Raw genomic sequence first — 19,885 nt, 5'->3', positions numbered from 1 at the left:
GGAACAAGATGTATAATGCATGCATACATACATACATACATACATACATACATACATACATACATTAATAGATAGACAGACAGATAGATAGACATGCAGTGCCCCTGCCATTTTTTCTGCGGCCTCACCATAGGTCCATAGATTTTACAGTCCCTCCAAGTATAGAAATCCACAGATGGAAAATTCTGATATCTATCAATGCCTGCCTGTATACATGCATCATCACTACTCTATGACAGGGGCAGCATATGTTTTGAATATGGAAAATTAAAACATAGTAGGACCTCGGGAGTTGTCATGCATGCATTACAAATGGGGATAAAGTGTATGAATTGCTCCCTGGGAAGGATACAAACAGCAGGGAGCAATTAGTCAGGGTCCAAGATAAATGTCTTCCTCAGCCCGCTTATATACACTCCGACCTCGTGCGCTCTACTTGTATTGCAGGATGACATTTATTACTTGTACCCAAACACCTGACAATGAGGCTCTTGAAAACAACCCAGTGTGACCCAATTTTTTCAATAACTCATGAAATGAATGCGAAGACCCAGTAAACAACCACAGCTATCATATCTTTGGCAGATATGTAACCGAATAGCCAGAGGACTTGCACTAATCAGGTCGAATACAGTATGTAAATGGTGTCATCAGATGTTAAGAGTATAATGTGCATTTTTGAATGAAAACACAAAGTGCCATGTTTTAGACTGTGTAAACTTTTTTATTCACATTCTCAATTTAAACTTAGATAGTGAGCTCAAAGGTAAAACAAAACCACATTCAAATGTACACAAACTATTTATATAAAAAAAACCAAATTCCTTGTTCTAATTAATTTTCCATGTTAATATTCACAACAACAACAACAACAACAACAACAACAACAACAACAACAACAACAACAACAGCTGTTGATACATTTACACTTCTATGTACATACTAGAATCTAGAAACAAATTAACATCGCATCATGAACGGGGATTCGGAAAAGGCCTTTGTATTTGTTTACAAATATTTCTTTTATTCTTTATTGTTTACTGTTTGACTTTTTTTTTATTTTTCAAAAGTATTCTTCTCTACAACATGTCATGCATTAAAGTAACGATTTGAAAAGGTGTGTTTTTTTCTTTCTAAATAAATTTAACTGTTCTTGTCTGGACAAGCCTTTCTTTGGCTACCTTAATGAGTTACTTCTACTGTGTGTCCCCAAGTGGCAACCCTATGAGGATGTCAGTGACCCCTGTAGTCTTATTCAAATCATTACTTTATTACATGACACCTTGTAGGGAAAAAAACATGTTTACAAGTTTTTAAAAAAAAGTAGAAAATAAACAATGAAAAAATAATATTTGTAAACAGCTGCAAAAGGCCTTTTCCAAATCCTAACTTAATTGTATGTAAACAAATTAACAAACACTTGCGTAATAATTGACATCACATAAAAAAACAATCTGTACTTGAAAACTTGGATAATGAATATCTTGCTTTGAAAATGATCTATAAAAATCCAACCTTCAAATCATCGTGTCAATGCAATAAGGTCGTATCTGCTATTGTACTGATCACAAACAAGGAAGCAAGAACTACCAATACAATTATTATCATAATTTTCCAAGACTTGGCAATTCGAAAATGAAGGTATTCTGTATATTCATATGCTCATTATAGTCCCATAGTTCAATAAACAATCACACAAAAATGAGAAATAATCCTGTTATCACAAAATAAAATCTTATGAAAAGATGTAGCTGCAGTAAATAATGGTATTAAATGCTGTCATCTTAAAATTAGACAACACGTCATTTTAAAATGGAAGGATGTTAGAAAGTGCTGTGCTGTTGTCAAACTGTACAGAAGCATCAAATATTTGTATCCATGGTATTCAATTTCTCTAAAATACCTCTGACAGCATTGTTATCATAGGTGCCTGCCTGCTCAGTATGTCTCTGGATTTCTACCAGACCTGGTTTTGCTGACATTCTCTCTGTTACTGCCACTGTTTTCAAATATTAGCATTGGCCTCAGAGTTTCCACTGCATTATCATATTTGAAACCACAATCTCTTCAACGGCACCGTCCAAAGACACTCCTCTAAGAGGTTTGTCAGAATGTTCTACTGATGATGTTAACAGTCTTTCAGAAAGGCAAAGCCAGAAACCGACAGTTCATTGTGACTAGTGATCAAAGATTCTAAGGTTGCCAGAAACAATTCTTTTTAGTCCATCATGACTAGTGATCAAGGATTCTAAGGTTGCCAGAAACAATTCTGTTTTCAAGAATAGCATGGTGTGGTATATCAATCCTATCTCCATGATTTGCTATGATGATTACCGTTCCCTGAAATTAAGAAGACAAGTGTATTTCATAGCTTTCTTTCACTATTCTTTTATCAGTCAGTCACTCTAAGTTTTTTGAGTCTGAGCAACTTCAGGCAAAGGAAAAAATGGAAACGGTGACATGGCAGCTGTGCTTGCGTAGCCACTGGGGGATGGTCTGGAAGGGGGTATCTCCTTGCCGAAAGCCGAAAGCAAAATCATATGTTTATTTCAAATATGAAGCTACCACTTTTTACCAGCTCTTGCATACTGAATAGAGAGAAATAAAACTCTATCTAATCATTAATTATACTTTATTTGTATAATTTCCTGTTTCATTCTTGATGCTTGGATATATGGTTGCGCAAGCATGAAATTTGACTGCAACAGCAAGATGGAAACCTTGTGCAAGTAGCATGCAAATAAGCCTTAGCGGGAACACTCAGTCACTGTCAAACATAACCTGCTGATCAAAACATCTGTTGATATACGGTATATTCTGGTGTGTCGCCCCCCCCCCCCCCACCCTGTAATCCTGTAGTCCATATTACTGAGGGTTGTAAGACCAATGTAATACAGATAATAGTATACATTATAATACAGCTATCAATGCAGGGCAAATAAGCATCCATGCAGAGATGATACGAAACACAGTCACTTATTACAAGTATTATTGTGATTAACATGTAATACACTTACTTTAAGAATGACATCTTTACCAAATGTCACATCCCCTGACACAGTGAGATGATCCAATTCTAACATGTTTGGGATACTGGTAAATCTCCTCAGAAACACCTGAACCTGTTATATATGTCAAAACAATATTTTTGGTTTTGTTAAAAATATAATAATCGTACCACAATTATATGATTAATTAACAATTGTATGATATCAAATTATTATATAGTTACCCTACAGTGATTGATTGATTGAATGAATGAATGAATGAATGAATGAATGATTGAATGAATGACTGGTGAAATGACAGTGTGTCCATTGGATATATTGTTGTAAATGTATATGGTCAGGTATACAAGTCAATGTTCAGAAACAAATTTCACTACACAATCTAGTTGCCATGGAAACCAGAGGCAAAAATGTTCCCCATAGTCAATGCCTGGGGAAACCATTAAAAGTGTTCAATTTGCTGTTTCAAAACTAGAATCATATCAACATAAAACTTTCATCCAGAGCATATGTTCACATTGCAAATTAAATATTCATTTATTACTTGGTTACTATGATAACAATGTTGTGGGCTAAAATATATCAATTTTATATCCCATTTACCTTATCAAAATGAGTACCAAGTTTAATCAATGGGGTTTCAGGAAACTGTTTAAGAGGGTTCATAGTAAGTGAGCCAGCCACCATGCAATACAAGTTTGACATGACAAGTAACAAGTCAGATGTCTTCTTCACTGGTAAAAAACGACTTCTTGGAACATTAACACCTGTATATTAAAGTCAAAGGTACTGAGTAAGAATTGGTTTCTTTGAACATTAACACCTACATATTAAAGTCAAAGGTACTGAGTAAGAATTGGTTTCTTGGAATATTAACACCGGTATATCAAAGTCAAAGGAACTGAGTAAGAATTGGTTTCTTGGAACATTAACACCTACATATTAAAGTCAAAGGTACTGAGTAAGAATTGGTTTCTTGGAATATTAACACCGGTATATCAAAGTCAAAGGAACTGAGTAAGAATTGGTTTCTTGGAACATTAACACCTGTATGTTAAAGTCAAAGGTACTGAGTAAGAATTGGTTTCTTGGAATATTAACACCGGTATATTAAAGTCAAAGGTACTGAGTAAGAATTGGTTTCTTGGAATATTAACACCGGTATATCAAAGTCAAAGGAACTGAGTAAGAATTGGTTTCTTGGAACATTAACACCTGTATATTAAAGTCAAAGGTACTGAGTAAGAATTGGTTTCTTGGAATATTAACACCGGTATATTAAAGTTGAAGGTACTGAGTAAGAATTGGTTTCTTGGAATATTAACACCGGTATATTAAAGTTAAAGGTACTGAATAAGAATTGGTTTCTTGGAATATAAACACCTGTATATTAAAGTCAAAGGTACTGAGTAAGAATTGGTTTCTTGGAATATTAACACCGGTATATTAAAGTCAAAGGAACTGAGTAAGAATTGGTTTCTTGGAACATTAACATCGGTATATCAAAGTCAAAGGAACTGAGTAAGAATTGGTTTCTTGGAACATTAACACCTACATATTAAAGTTAAAGGTACTGAGTAAGAATTGGTTTCTTGGAATATTAACACCTACATATTAAAGTTAAAGGTACTGAGTAAGAATTGGTTTCTTGGAATATTAACACCGGTATATCAAAGTCAAAGGAACTGAGTAAGAATTGGTTTCTTGGAATATTAACACCGGTATATTAAAGTCAAAGGTACTGAGTAAGAATTGGTTTCTTGGAACATTAACACCTACATATTAAAGTCAAAGGTAAAGAAACATGTTCTTGGAATAGTAATAGATATATCTGTCGAAGGTACTGAGAAAAGAATTAGCTTCTTGGAACACTAATACTTGTATGCTAAAGACAGACAAACGAAAGGTATGGAATAAAGAACTGATTTTTTTTGGAATATTAATACATGCATGTTAAAGTCAAAGGTTACAACTGAACAAGAACTTGTATTGTTCACCAAGTGTTTGAAAAGATATAAACTCTCCAAAAAAAAAAGCTTTGAAATCTCCAAATCAACATTGCATGGAGTAAAATCCAAGATTAGTGACTAAAGTTATTTATTCTAAAGTAATTAGAATACCAAAGAGACAGCTGTCAGTCTTTTATACAATCAACAAGTCCAGTGGAGAGTACGCTCAATTTTACAAGTTTAGCCACTTATTAAATCATGTTTTGTCACCTGAATTTGATATGCTTCCATTTCAGTGGAAGATGTTTTAGATACCCAGCTTGCAGGTCAAACATTTGACTTTGATGTTGTAACAATTAATGACCTCAGATATATCAAAACTACTTACCTACAGCACCTTCAAAGTTTTTAATAGCAGAACCACAAGCTGTCTCAAGTTGGATCACATTTATTCCATTTTCCAAAGTCTGTAAAGAAAGTGTACAAAAATTCATTTCACAAAAGGTTTTCACAAAATATTTTCTTAGTTTCCTTGCAAATATTCTGCATGTCTTTCAAGAAAGTTTGACAAATTTATAAAAATGTCTAATTTCTTCTTCTACAATAAAGCTTTGAAAACCTGTACACAGGTGAGAGATTTGTCTGATACTCTAAACCTGGAAATTGTCACTGCAGATTTATTTTTGCTTATTGCATTGGAAAACAAAGACAAGAAAATAAGTAGTGACTAAAAATGTCTACTTATACATGAACATAATGTACCAGTCTGGTAATTAGTAAAAATATGTCTTTGAGAACTAGCTGAAGACTCTAAAATCGCATAATTTTCTAGTAGCCAAAATGTCTAGGTTTACTATAGTATATGTCCAACAGCTCAAATCAGAAAGCGTCATGGGTGTAATTGTCTCATATGTGAAGGAAGGCAATGGGACACTTTACACTTTCCAAATCTCACCTTGTGGTCAACGATAATCTCCATATCGAGCTTGCCTTCTTCAACGTTTCTTTTGATAGCATTCAGGTTAATCCATAGATTGTTTGTGTTGAAAACTCTGTTACGGAGTAATATAGAAATATATTAATAAACCTTGCATCATGGTTTTTATTTTCCAATATTTTCCATTGTCACATATATGACATATTTGTCTGATACTCTAAACATGGAAATATATGAGTGAGATACGCAAATCTGCACAGACATTGGTATGTGACACCAGGTGTGATTTCCTTTGAATCATTACAAGATGCATCTGCTATTATATCATGTAGGGTGTTTGTTGGTATCACTAATGTCTGTGTAGGATTGTCAGTGGCTGAGTGGTTAGCTTGTCTGCACACCTCTTGCCACTGCAGCCTGAGCTTGAACCCTCTCAGTGTTGGATGGGTTTGATTAAACATTTTTCCCTGGTTACTCAGGTTTCCTCCTGCTTTAACAGTAGGCCATTAGGGCATTGCTCGGGGATGACCATTCAACGAATTTATCAATTTAGATTTTCATTGATTAAATATTGTTAGACTCACAATTCTACATATAGCAAGGTTGTGACAAGGATTAATTGTTTAGGTAACTACATGTATAGTTGATGTTTTCTAAGGATAAAATTTTGTTAATTGCGTGATTATTATAGAATGGAAAAAAATTGCTATCTATACAGAGGAATTGAAATGTATAATATAGTCCATATAACTTACTTAAACATGGACACAGATGTGAAATCTTCAACCTTTGAAAGAAGAAAAATGAAATTATTCTTATTTCATATATCATGAACTTATATTTATTTTCGTATTTCTCATGACCTGACTGATCCCATATTTCTAAAATGTGACATATAAAAAAAAATCATCCTCTATGACTAGATCAAGAAAATCAAGTCTTCTGCAAAGACCTACTCCCCAATGTTTCAGCTTTTTTATATTTTTTTGGAAATATGGTTGCCAAGTGTCATTATTGAGAAGACCATGAAAATAAAGTGATGTACGTGATTGGACACATACACAGACAGACAGACAGACAGACAGACAGACAGACAGCTACAGACACACACATGCATGGGACACAAATAGTTAGCTCCCCTTGGGCTACATCCATTAGGGAACTAAAAGCACACCCTAAATGCTCTACAGAAAGCATCACCATAAATTGAAAATTATAGGTTATTGCTGAAATCTGTGATATTTAAAACCAAATGGCTGAAAAAAAACTTAATACACAGTCCAAACTCCATACTTACATACTCATCAGGAACTTGTGCAAACTCTAGCAGTCTCAGTTTGTCTTCATATTGTATCAGTGTACCACCCTGATTAGAAAAAAAAATGAATTATAATAAAAAGCAGACCAACAGCTTAACCTTTTAGACAATATAACTCAATAATTTATTAAAAATGTACAATTGCACCACTTACATGAAACGCCTGGGGAACTGGAAATTTGTTTGTGAAGGTGAACTTCTATATAAAGTAGCCGTAAAACTGTTCATATCAAATGATTGAATGTAATACAAGTCTGTGTACTTCCTACATGCTGTGCCAACTAGTGTTATTAATCCAATTCAGTTGTTTACTTTCTCTGTTTGTAACAGATTCCGTTCGTTCACAGTCTGATGTCAGCCGTTGTATTCATATTCACATTAGATTTGTCATATCTGTCACTTGAGAATTACCTTGACATCAGCTCTGGTTTTATTAGTGACTTCCATCACAAACTCACGATTAGTCACACCATCTGAATTTACTAGGAAACTCAAAATATCTGAACACGGCAGTTAAAGAAAATATTAACACTTGTTGCATATCAATAATAATGTTTTATTATAAACTAATACATCCAGCTATAGAAAGCATGGTATAGTAAATACATATACAAATGTAACAACATGTAGCTACTGATACATACAGATGATAGACAATAGGATTGTACATATCGTGAGAGATAGATGGAGAGATAGATAGGTAGGTAGGATAGATATGATAGATAGAGAGAGATGAGAGAGAAAGAGAGAGAGAGAGAGAGAGAGAGAGAGAGAGAGAGAGAGAGAGAGAGAGAGAGAGAGAGAGAGAGAGAGAGAGAGAGAGAGAGAGAGGGGGGGGGGAGGGGGGATGCCATGTATGGATAGCTAGAGAGATAAAGATATATATTACGTCTTATACCATGCACGAGCCAGGTTCAACAGAAAATATGGAATATATACTCTGGTTGACGTCGTCACGACAACACGCATCTATGTCACTACAAAGCATGTCTACATCATTGGTTCTGCTGTGTTTGAAATATGAGTCAAAATGCTCAAAATTGCCACTACTTTCACCGATTTTTTGTTTCATATTACTGCTGATGGTATATTATTCCCATTATTTACCTTCATTCAGCCCGAAAATACTCATGACCTAATGGTTGTCACTACTCATCTAGTGACTTGTAGTGACAAGGGCCCCTTAGGTCACTTGTATTTTCCTTGATTGAAGGAAGAAAAATATTGGGGTATAATATCTAAATATCCCATTTGATTTCATTTAGGGAATTAGGATAGAGGTGGGGTGAATTTGTAATATAAAGTGATTGAATCATATATAGGCTATGAATTATACATTGTAAGGATACTGAGATCAACCGTAGCACCAAGGTTATCTACATTAGAGATGAACACATATTCTTTGCCTTGCTGACGAAACTTCTCAAAGCATTCAGATTTATAAAACGATTCATAGATGTCACCATGGCCAGGGGGATACCATCTGAAAACCAAAATAATGAAACAAATTACTTTCTTCAAATCATATCATGAACATATATCTTTGAAATTATACTGATGCCATTTTTGATTTGGAATGTCACAAGCATTTACCCATCAATGTTGTGAATCTTTAGTGATGTTGAAGCAATTAGAATGATTAGATTTTTATCCAGAGCTGCTGTTCGCATTTCAAATCAGTCAAAGAATCATTAATATTTATATTTTTTAGACTCTGAGTGTCATTTTCATAAACTATGGGTTCTAGAGAGTCATGTCGTGATTTTACATCACCTACAATTACTTTTGATTTTCAGAGAAACATTAAGTTGACCTTGTACCTTAATTGGGTATCTTTACCATGGGCAACATTGGAAGAAATTTATTCATGGTTGAACAATGAATATTCATGAGATATGTTTTGCACTGAAGGGAATAAACACTTAGGAGAATAAATATTCAGCATTCCCCTATATGAATGTTTTATTCAGCTGTTTATTCTTTTCAGTCTTAAAATGTCCATCTTTATATCTGTTACATTCCAGGAGCAACCACGGAAAGTCAGTTTCAATGACTGTATTTGATGTAAATACATATAGTGGCAAATGAATTATATAATTATTAGAAGAAATATATCATGTGTTAATTAGTACCAGTGTGTCATATTTTCACAAGTGTAATGAGTGCAGTTAGAAACCATGCAAAACATTACTGCAAAAGCCCTTTCTACCATGTTACCCAGTATGGCTGGGGCTGTCATTATTACATTATCCTTATCAAAATACAGCCATTAATAAAACACAAGTATAACTGTGCATTCATGTGATTTTCTTTACATGAAACAATTCCACAATACCGTTATAATAATGTAACAATTATTCTCATTATCATTAGAATATGCTTGTACATGCCGACAAATTAAACGTTTGAACAAAAATCAATGAAAACGTTTACTTGCATGGCTGACTCTATCTTTGGTAAAAATAGGCTAGTTACTGATGTTTATACTCACGATTTGTCATCATTGACGTCTTTTGTAATGGGAAGAAGGGTCTCTTTATTTATCTCAGGGTACCTGAAAGCAAGTAAAAGAATATTGTTGAACTTGAATTCACGGTGACAGTCTTATCAACAATTTTAAATATATATTTTTTTTATAAATCATTAACATTTCTATATGTTAAGTATCTTATCTAAAGTTTTTGGTCGCTAAAAGAGAACCAAATTCAAGTTCAAAATAATGTTTGGTATTGTTATTATGTTATATAATGATCAGTATCATTGATATTGACAGTACTAGTGGTGAAATATTTTTGCATCCAACACAGTTTGGAATTCCAGATTAATAATTTACATTCTAATATTATAATAATCCCAACTGACAAAGGTTCACGCACTTAAACCCAGTACAGTTTGTAAGTCTCTTTGTTGTGTGTATGGGGGGGGGGGGGGGGGGGGGGGCGCTTTTCATTTTTATAGTTTCTCATCATAACACCTTTAAAATGATGTGTCAGCAATGGTTGGTTAAAAAGTAGGAACAATATGTGTGTTTTAGTACAAGTCATGATTAATGACTTAGAAATAACAGTACAGCCAATGAAAAAATAAACCATTTATTTCACTAATGGTCCCAAATGATCATTTTCACCCAGATATGTTTTACTGTGTCACAATTTTACCATCACTACTATCCTAACATTTACTGATCTCGGCATAGAGGGCATCAATTTGTAAAATAAATAAATTATGGAATCAAAGAAAAATAGGGTTGGTTAGAAACATAAAAGTATAAAAGGACACCCTAACATATACAGTTCTACTTGTCCTTCAAGCAAATTTCTGTTGACATAGCAACATCAATCATTCATTGCCAAGTACATAGTTGTAAGAGATACTTTCCAGGCCAGCAGCTTTGCAAACACATTTCTGATAAATTAGTTTTATCCAGAAATATTATGAGTTATCTTACTATCACACAATTCCACACAAGAATCATACTTGGACAAATACAATGCAGAACAGTGATTACCACATATACCATTGATCTGCAAGAAGTTTATATTTCATGGGCACTTCCTTTTTTTAAATTCTAAGTTTTCGATAAATTAATTACTTACCAGCTTTGATTGAAAGTAAATATCTGGACTCTTGAACTGTATTTTGGAATGATATTTTTAGTGTCTTCGTCTGTGTTAAATGAATTCATGAGGACTAATGGTACGTCACAGCTATATTTCTGATTTAAATGCTGTGGACAAAACAGAATGAATTTATAAGTACCAGTGGTATGTTGCAGTAAATTCTGATTTAAGTGCTGCAGACGAAGCAGAAGTCATTGGTGTTATTCATGCATACTTGTGCAAGAACACCAGAGCGTTTGCTTGAATGAAGAGCGCTAAGGGAAGACTTCAACTGATACAAAAACAACAGCAAGTGCCTCAGATGTTGGTTCACGCAATGCTTTTATCAGTTTGTTTGTATCTGTGGAAGTTATCAAATACAATAATAGTCATACTCGATTGTTATAACATGTAGCATTCTATCACGATCATAAACAGAGGTATGGGAGCCTTAATTGCTCCTGTGGTGTTTGTGGTGTTTATGCTTTGATAAGTTACTGACACTAATTATATTGTATGTCTTTGCCATACATGAAGCTTATCTCATTCCTGCTTAGAACGATTTAAGCAAACACACCAGTGTTTTTTCACAGGTTGTATTCCTGGTACTGTCATGAACTTTGACACAAATAAAAAATTATAGTAAAAAGTAAATATTATAGATATAGTAAATTCTATAAAAGACTTTTCATTGTAGTTTCAAATTGATATTGCCACGATAAATGTGTTGTGTCTGCTGTAAATATATTTTTACATCTTTGCTTTTACATCATTTTATATATTGTTTTAAGAGGTCACGCTCATAATAAAAGCTGTTAATGTTAACAGCCACAGTTCTATGGAGAATTCTGGGCCATAACTTAGCTGTCACAATTTAATTTGAAAGTTCAATGTTTGCACTTTTATTTTTGTGTTTTCAGGAAAGATGCTATACGTCTATCACAACAAAAAGGACAGTAAAATAGGTACTTTGGAATGATAAATTGGAAAGAATGCAATGTTTTGATGCTTCTGTATAGACAGGGGCTGCAGAGTTGAACACACTTTCATCCCACTTTCGACAGTAGAAAGCAATATACGGATAACACTTTCAAAACCTGTTATGCAAACCACAAACAATCCATCACCGATAAGAGATACCACAGCTGTACTGAGCTATCAAAATATGTCTGGAACTTAAAGGGAAAAGGTTTCCTAATAACATGTATCAAAGCGGTGTGACCTTTGCCTGGCAGAAAAGCTATGCATCCTATATGCATCAGAATAGATATGAATTGACCAAATTCACCCATATCACGTGAAATGGAATTTTTGAACTTTGTGTAAAGGCTCCTGTATATCTTGCTTGATACTGTGTTATTTATATAATATAGTTATTAGACAAAGTCTCTTTATGTCTGGGAAAAGCCTTAAAAATATACATTGACAAGTTTCTAATGACAACGTCATCCAATGGAGCGCATTAGACCATTTAATTAAAATAACAAAGATTAGGATGCAGTGCAAAAACCTCCGGAATATTATTTCGACTTCAAATCATTGTCCACTGTGCATTCACACATGAAATGATACTCATCTTCTACCTTTTTTCTTTTACATACCTCAGTACAAAATCTAATTCTAGTCTAATTACCCTCACGTCTACCAGTTGAAGTTAGTAGACGTGAAGTTGGTAGAAGTGATAAATGTTTTACACATATTAGTAAAACTGTTAAAACTTACTTCAATCTGCTCAACTGTGAGGTCAAGAAAAGTGAGATCATTGCGTACACTGATGATACTCTTGGGCCCTTTGCAGCCCATGCTTGTCCCTAGTCCACCATTAAGTTTAATAACTACCAGTTTATCCAACATTTTCTTTGCTGTTTTCATTTCAAAGGTTTGATTCTGCAGCCTAGTATAGGGAATGATCTGTGAAGAGACAAGAATTGATTTATATAGAATGGTAACAGCCTGAACTGAGCTGTATAATGGGGACCTGGTAGGTAAGAGATTGTAATGTGAAGGATTCAACCATGTTTGCAATGTATGCTACATGTATCTAGTAAACAGTACAGAATGGTAATAGCTTCAGCTAACCTGTATAGCGATATCATATGATATGATTTGTGTTTTATTGTCATATATATACTAGTACATATATAATGAAATGTGCATTGATTTTGTGTGTAATGAAAAATGTATAAAAACAGTACTCTGTAGAGGACTCCTAACACGAGATTGATGCGTTAACAGAGAACTCATGGGGACCTGGTAGGTCAGTAATTGTAATGTGAAGGATTTAATCATGTTTGCTTAGTTGTAACCTTGAAGTGTATGCTATCTAAACAGTTTAGGAAGCATGAAGTATTGTTCCACTATAGTTACGTGCCAGGGGTACTATGACTGATTACATGTACATTGCTTTGAGTAAGATCAAGTTGCTTGGCAAGAGAGATGTATATTTTTGAATACAATTCAAGATACCAGGCAAAACAACCATGAATTATTATCATGGTAATAAGGTTCCAGAGTACTTATCACCATGATAATGGTATGTTGACAAGTTTGTCAGAGTACACTTATATTAGTCTAGATGTTATCTGTTGCTTCGATCCTCTCTCTCTCTCTCTCTCTCTCTCTCTCTCTCTCTCTCTCTCTCTCTCTCTCTCTCTCTCTCTCTCTCTCTCTCTTTTATGTCTATAAGTCAAATGGATGTATGTATGTATGTATGTATGTATGTATGTATGTAAAACAACATTCTGTGCTAAATTTCAAATTAGCGCCAACAGCTGTATTTAATCCAATTGAGCCCAATGATGTTATCATATCTACACATAACTTACATTCAAACTTCAAGGTCCTGTTACGATATAAACATAAGTTGCATATCAAGGTGTGTTGTTCTTGATTGAATTACCCAATTATATTGTAATATTGTATATTTTGTTTACTCTTGTATGTATATATTGTATAATTTATTTACTTATTTCAATGTATAAGTTATTTATTTATTTATTATCATATCAGGACATCTTCTTGATACAGTGCCCTCCAAATACCTTAATGTAATTACAACTACAATGTATGGTGACTACAAGAATGGACTCGACTAGTATTTGCTATTTTCCGTTTCCCTTTACCCTTTATTGCAGTACTAATTTATAATATACTATCTAATGTGATTTGTAACTTGTCAAAAAAAGGGTAATAAAGTTGATTGATTGATTGATTGATTGATTGATTGATTGATTGATACTGCCTGTCAATGTGTGATGGATTACTACTGATATGTCAGCATGTGGTCAAGCTAGATTTTCACTTCATTAGATCTATTTGATTAGACGTGAGAGAGAGATCAAAGAGGATCGAAGCCACGGATAGCCTCTAGACTAGAGTCCACCAAACTTTTGTCAGAATGAGAACTTTACTTGCATATTTAATTTCAATATTGTTAGCAAACTATATCATACTTACGGCTTCAGCCTCATCTGATAAAGCAGACACCTTTTCCCACTCTACTGATGGTCCTTTCTTTTGATTATACCGACAAAATAATTTGTAAAAGCCATCCAGATTCTTCTCCACTACCTATGAAGGGGGCATATGTAACAGAGTTATGCAAATTGTGGATACATGGTCAATCAGTTTTACCCTAGACTGTAAGATACGTCGTGACGTTTCGCCCTCACCGGCCTCCTCTCACACGTGTTAGGGGTTGGCCGATGGTTGAGGGCGCCCCGTCATGGCGTACCTTACAGACTAGTTTTACCCCAGCTCTACAACAGCCAGTAGCATAAGTTCAATAAAACTAGGTTACCATGTACAGAAAACACTCATTTTGCCTCTTCCAATTATAGTGCAGGGGCATATGGGTTTTCGTGTGAAATGCATGTATTAAGTTGAAATTGATTTTACTGGCACGAAAGAAGAGATTCAGTTGAGGTTAATTCACTATACGAAAAGTCATATTTGACCATGTCTTTCCACCGGGGTAAATCTTTAGCAGAGGGTGTGTAAATGTGGTGAGTATGAGACGAAGTGACACCTTTGACTTAATTCACCCCGGTGACCTCTCCCCTGGGGGCTGTGAACAGTCAAAAGTGTCACTTTGTCTCGTACTACCCCTTGACAGAGATGATAGTTAGGTGGGGTAAAGGTGGGTAAATTTGACTTTTCGTATAGTACTAAAATGGTGGACTCTAGTGAAAGTTACAGCGGGTTAAAAATACACCAAACTCAACTTTTACAGAAGAGGATATGAACAATAAATTCCAAAGCTACGTTTTATTTATTGATGTAGTAACTAATGGATATGCAATATCATGTCTGGTAGCGCAGAATTTTTCTTTCGACAAGGCGTGAAGGAACAGCAATCTAAAGTTTTGCCTTTATTGAAGTCATTCAGTTTACATCTGATATAAACATATTTTTGATCAATAGCATAGCATCAATTGAATCGTTACTATACAAAGTTATGTATTCGAGTGAATAGACCCAATTATTTTTATTCAAAACTACTGTCTAGTCTCTCACGGCATTATGTCGTATGCATTGTCTACGTTTCTACTAGTATAGCTATTTGGTTGGAGTTACATGTCAATTCAAGGGAACAACATGAATAGATGTGTTCTCCGCTGTTACATTTGATTACGTTATTTCATCGAAATTCTAAAATAAAACAGGATAAAGGACAATGTAGCATAAAATAAAGATGATAAATTCGGTATCTGAAGAATATCTTTTCTAATATTTCAAAGGAACAATATGAATATATACATATTTAGTTTAGTTATTCAGGCATTCTTACATTCGATTACGCAACGAACTTCCTCTTGGTCAGTCATGAATAAAGGTTGAAAGTAACAGCAGAGACACATTCTAATGTACCACCCAACCCCAACCACCAACCCACCAGAAAATAGTATCTTAAATCAAATTTTATTGCATTGTTAGCCATCATTCCAAGTTTTTTATTACTCAAATAAAATCTGACATTCAAATCCTCAACATAAACAACATGGAATGTACCCTTCTACATCTTTTGGTAATTCTCATACACAAATATTAACCTTTATTGCTGGGAATAAGTAGTCACATGCCAACTTGATGACCAAAAATCTATCTCATTTTGACACCATTGCAAAGTGGGAAATTAATGAGAACTCATGAAATGCCTTTAACAACGATTCATTTACTTTTTAACATGATATTTCTACAGAAGATAGAGGGAGAACTGCATACAGAACAATAACAAAAACGTTCTAAAGTAGCTGCCATATTGACTTTTTTCATTGCTCTAGAATGTATCTCAATTGGTCAAAAGTGGGGGTGAAACATTCTGAAGGTTTCTAAAATGTGTTTTACCGAGTGATGTTTCTTTTCTGTCTAATATTTGCAGGAGGTCCAATTTATGTAACTTGTATGCTAATATTGAGGTAAAATTTCAAATTTTGTGTAGACCTAAACTTGGACTCTATATCCTGTGTAGAATGTACCTGTCCAGCATTCAATACTACATGTGTAGATACATATTAAAACCAGATGCCAGATCTGAAAAGGAATATTTTTAATGTGTGTATGTACACTTGATAACAAGCGACTTCTGTCGTTTAGATGTCAAAATCAGCTAAACTACAAACTCCACGATCACATCTGTTGTAAGTATTCATTGCAGATTTGAATGTCATGTACTAGTACATGTTTTGTTGTATTGTTATGTGTGTTGGCGATTTTTTGCCCAAAACTCAACATATAATCTATACACTGAAAGTTTATTTTTAGGACCAGACAGACTATTACGTTGCATTATATAAGCTTACACTCAAATGTTATGTTACAACATGACAAACGTTCACAGGCACAGACAAACCGATAAAAGAGTCGCGTGAACCACAGACAAGTACATGTATGTGCATGAACCTACAACAGAGGGGCACGCCCGGTGTTGCTTTTGTACCATTAATATTTGTCAGTTTGATAGTGTAGACCTTTTTTCATTCTGATCACAGGCGTTTCTATATAACTCCTGCAATGGTAGTATATGTACAAATATACAGCGTCAAAATGATTTCATGTGTATGTATACATATAATGGGAATATTGATTAATGTTCAGTATATGCAGTTGTCATAGGGAGGGTCATGTTTTACAAAATGGGACAAAGGGGAGGGTCACTTTTTACGAATGGAGAATGGGGGAGGGTCATGTTTTTCTTAACAGACCATGTGTGATTTCCCCCGCCCCCTGTAAATATTGAAGGCTCCCTAAACCAACCAGAGTATTCATAGTAACTGAAATAATTCATGGTTGGCATACATTTTTGAAAGAATAGCAATCAGCAACATCAATCAATACAGGAAATCAAATAAACCTGAAGCATCATACATAATATGCAAATGATATGCAAATAAATAAGCCAGAATTTATAATATTGTGATTAAAATACAAAATTATACAACAGTCTACAAGTTTATCGTGTACAGGATGCCCATAAGTACATTTTAATATACAGATATAAAGCAATCGTACAGTTCACATATTTTAATTTGCCATCAATATACAGAAAAACCATGATTTTACATCATTTATGAAATTGCTACAAAAATTACCCTTAATATTGAAATAAAAATTGCCAACATATATTTTTTAATTGCTCAGATGATGGGGAACACAGTGATATATGTTGGCAAAAATTAACATGAATTTCACACGAAACCCAAAAATCTGCCATATGCCCCCGCACTATTATATTCAACAGATATAATCATTAAAATTTATGCAATTGATACTACTGAGGAAACCAAGCTTTCGTCTTGTTATTAAAGATAGACACAAACTAAAACTATTGTTGTTGATGGGGTAGTTTTAACACAAGTAGCCTTGATAACATTGCATTTTTTAAATTTAAAAATCACCATGGAATCATGATTATTTTGCAAACAATTATTTCATTAATTCTCTTCAGGTCAATTAGCATCATATAAAAGATAATGGCTGTGGCAGGATTAGGATTAAAAAACATACACTGTGAATATAATTAAACCAATATCCATTTCAATAGCTATAATCAATGTAAGCCTAGAATTGTTCGCTAAAGACTTTTTTTCGCTTATTTTGTTGGAAAACTTTGTGAAAATAAGTAGTGACTAAAATGCCTTCTTGTATATGAACATAATGTATCAGTCTGGCAATTAGTAAAACATAATCTTTGAAAACTGAAAACTGTAAAAATTGCCAAATTTTCTAGTGTACACACACACACACACACACACACACACACACACACACAATGTTTGATTTCTACTTGCCTCTTTCTCTTCCACTGATGCTGTCTTTTTCAGTTTGTCTAACTCTAGTTTCATAGCGGTCACATCATCTACTGCAGTGTGAGCTATAAATTCCATGATTCTTTAGTTAAGAGCTTTAACTGAGCCACAAATACTAGCTGTAAAAATAGGAAGAACCAAATGTTAAAAATATTTTTAAACCAATCTGCAGAATTTTTTTAAAGTATTAGCCTTAAAATAACGTTTTCCATCAAAACTGAAAACCTGTGGTACAATTGTTATTATTTCAACAATAATGATACAATTCCTACCTAGACATGCTAAGTAGCACTCTGACTGAATACTCAGCCCATTGTTTACTTATAAAGTTGTAAACACACATATCACACACCCATTACATCATACCTACAGCACTGTGCTCATAAAGACCCCATGTTCGATTACATTTAGAAAAACCATTGACTGGCAGACCTATCCAAAAAAAGGGCCTTTAACAAGAGAATGTTGTCTATCTAATCCTTACATCTCCAAAACACAAATCTCAGTTAGACACTACAAGAAGTGAGACAATTTGAGAACAAATGGAATGCTCATGTTAAAAAGGCAAGAAACAGCTGAAGGAGTGACGTAGTTCAGAATGCTAACAATATTATTAACAGCTCTACTAATTAGTCCTTTCAAAGACCTAATTAACATATAGGGTTTCATGGCTATCACAGCACTATTACAAGTTATATTTAACATACTTGGTAATGGTCTGCACTGATGACTCTATCTACATACAGAATATGATCTAGCTGTAAAGACACTGCAGTTAGATTTTGAGAAGATCTAGAAATTTAACAAGAGCATGCAACATTCCAAAATATGATATACATATAGGCTGTGCTCATTACATGGGGAGCAATAAAGCTTGTAGCAATTAATTGTCATGGTATTATTGACTGCCCTCTCTAAGCCTCACTGCTATGGTGTACTACTTCCTACTACGAAATATCTATCAGGGTATATAACCATGCATACAAGCACAGGATTGTCATTTGGTATTAAGATAAGGCGACAGTTACATCACATAAAAAGCTAACATCAAACAGACAAACCATCATAATAGATTTAAAGAATGTTGAAGCAGCATAATATATTATGAAATGAATACTCACAAACTAGATGTCAGGTTCCTTGATGGGACGTCAACTCCAGTCTAAGAGTTATTTACCTTCTTTATACAGTATAGATTACAATATATCACATTGTTTTGGTGATCATAGGACACAGACATGCAAATGCAGTCAAGCTATCTTGACAAGCCAGTCGTACCGCTGTCCTAACCTGCAGTTACACTCTGTCTACCTATTATACAGTGGCTTATTTTTACTTTACCCTCTAGTCATTCTCAATACACAAGTTTTCATTGGCAGTTTGTGAAGTCTTTTGTTGTAGGACAATAAAGTGTGAGAGATATATAACTCCAGACTCGAAGGTCACTGAACATTGAAAAAAAAACAACTGTGCAGTTGCAAAAGGTCACTTTAGCCTGCACACACACAAACTTTCACATAATTGGCTTGGGCAGTAGTCCTCTCTACTATTTGCTTACTTGGTCATGCTAGTTTTTTTGTTTGTTTCTCATTCTCTAAAGCCTGGTTTTTACTGAGATCCAAAAATACTTCAGCCAATCCCAAATCCTCGAAAAGTGACCCTGATCTAATACCCACTTTTTTGGGAATGCTTACAACAATTAACAGCTATTTGATTTTAAGGTAGAGTGCACCCAAGGGACAAATTTCTCTGAAAATCAAAGTTGCC

At 34.2% G+C, this 19,885-nt stretch overlaps 1 protein-coding gene across 1 annotated transcript; it reads right to left on the bottom strand.

Annotated features, from left to right (window-relative positions):
* Window positions 1-1,525: 1,525 nt before the first annotated feature.
* Window positions 1,526-19,411, bottom strand: LOC144447245 (UTP--glucose-1-phosphate uridylyltransferase-like). Its single transcript, XM_078137149.1, has 15 exons — window positions 19,240-19,411; window positions 18,097-18,237; window positions 14,268-14,377; window positions 12,534-12,722; window positions 10,809-10,939; window positions 9,704-9,766; window positions 8,562-8,695; window positions 7,624-7,712; window positions 7,192-7,260; window positions 6,650-6,681; window positions 5,913-6,009; window positions 5,346-5,424; window positions 3,612-3,775; window positions 3,018-3,122; window positions 1,526-2,340 (listed from the first exon to the last, which is right to left on the bottom strand). Exons 2-15 carry the CDS (start codon window positions 18,194-18,196, stop codon window positions 2,233-2,235), a joined length of 1,470 nt encoding a protein of 489 aa, XP_077993275.1. The 5' UTR covers window positions 18,197-18,237; window positions 19,240-19,411; the 3' UTR covers window positions 1,526-2,232.
* Between the last annotated feature and the right edge of the window lie 474 nt (window positions 19,412-19,885).

This window comes from Glandiceps talaboti, chromosome 16, assembly GCF_964340395.1.
Source record: "Glandiceps talaboti chromosome 16, keGlaTala1.1, whole genome shotgun sequence".
In the NCBI taxonomy this organism is placed as follows: Eukaryota; Metazoa; Hemichordata; class Enteropneusta; family Spengelidae; genus Glandiceps; species Glandiceps talaboti.
Note: the sequence above shows the minus strand (reverse complement) of the source record. Positions and strands in the feature narration are given on the sequence as shown.

Coding starts and splice junctions, on each gene's coding strand:
- LOC144447245 (XM_078137149.1), bottom strand. CDS start 18,196: ATGGAATTTATAGCTCACACTGCAGTAGATGATGTGACCGCTATGAAA. Junction 14,378..18,096: donor AGTGGAAGAGAAAGAGGCAA/GTAGAAATCAAA, acceptor CTTCATAGGTAG/TGGAGAAGAATCTGGATGGC. Junction 8,696..9,703: donor GACGTCAATGATGACAAATC/GTGAGTATAAAC, acceptor TTTGGTTTTCAG/ATGGTATCCCCCTGGCCATG.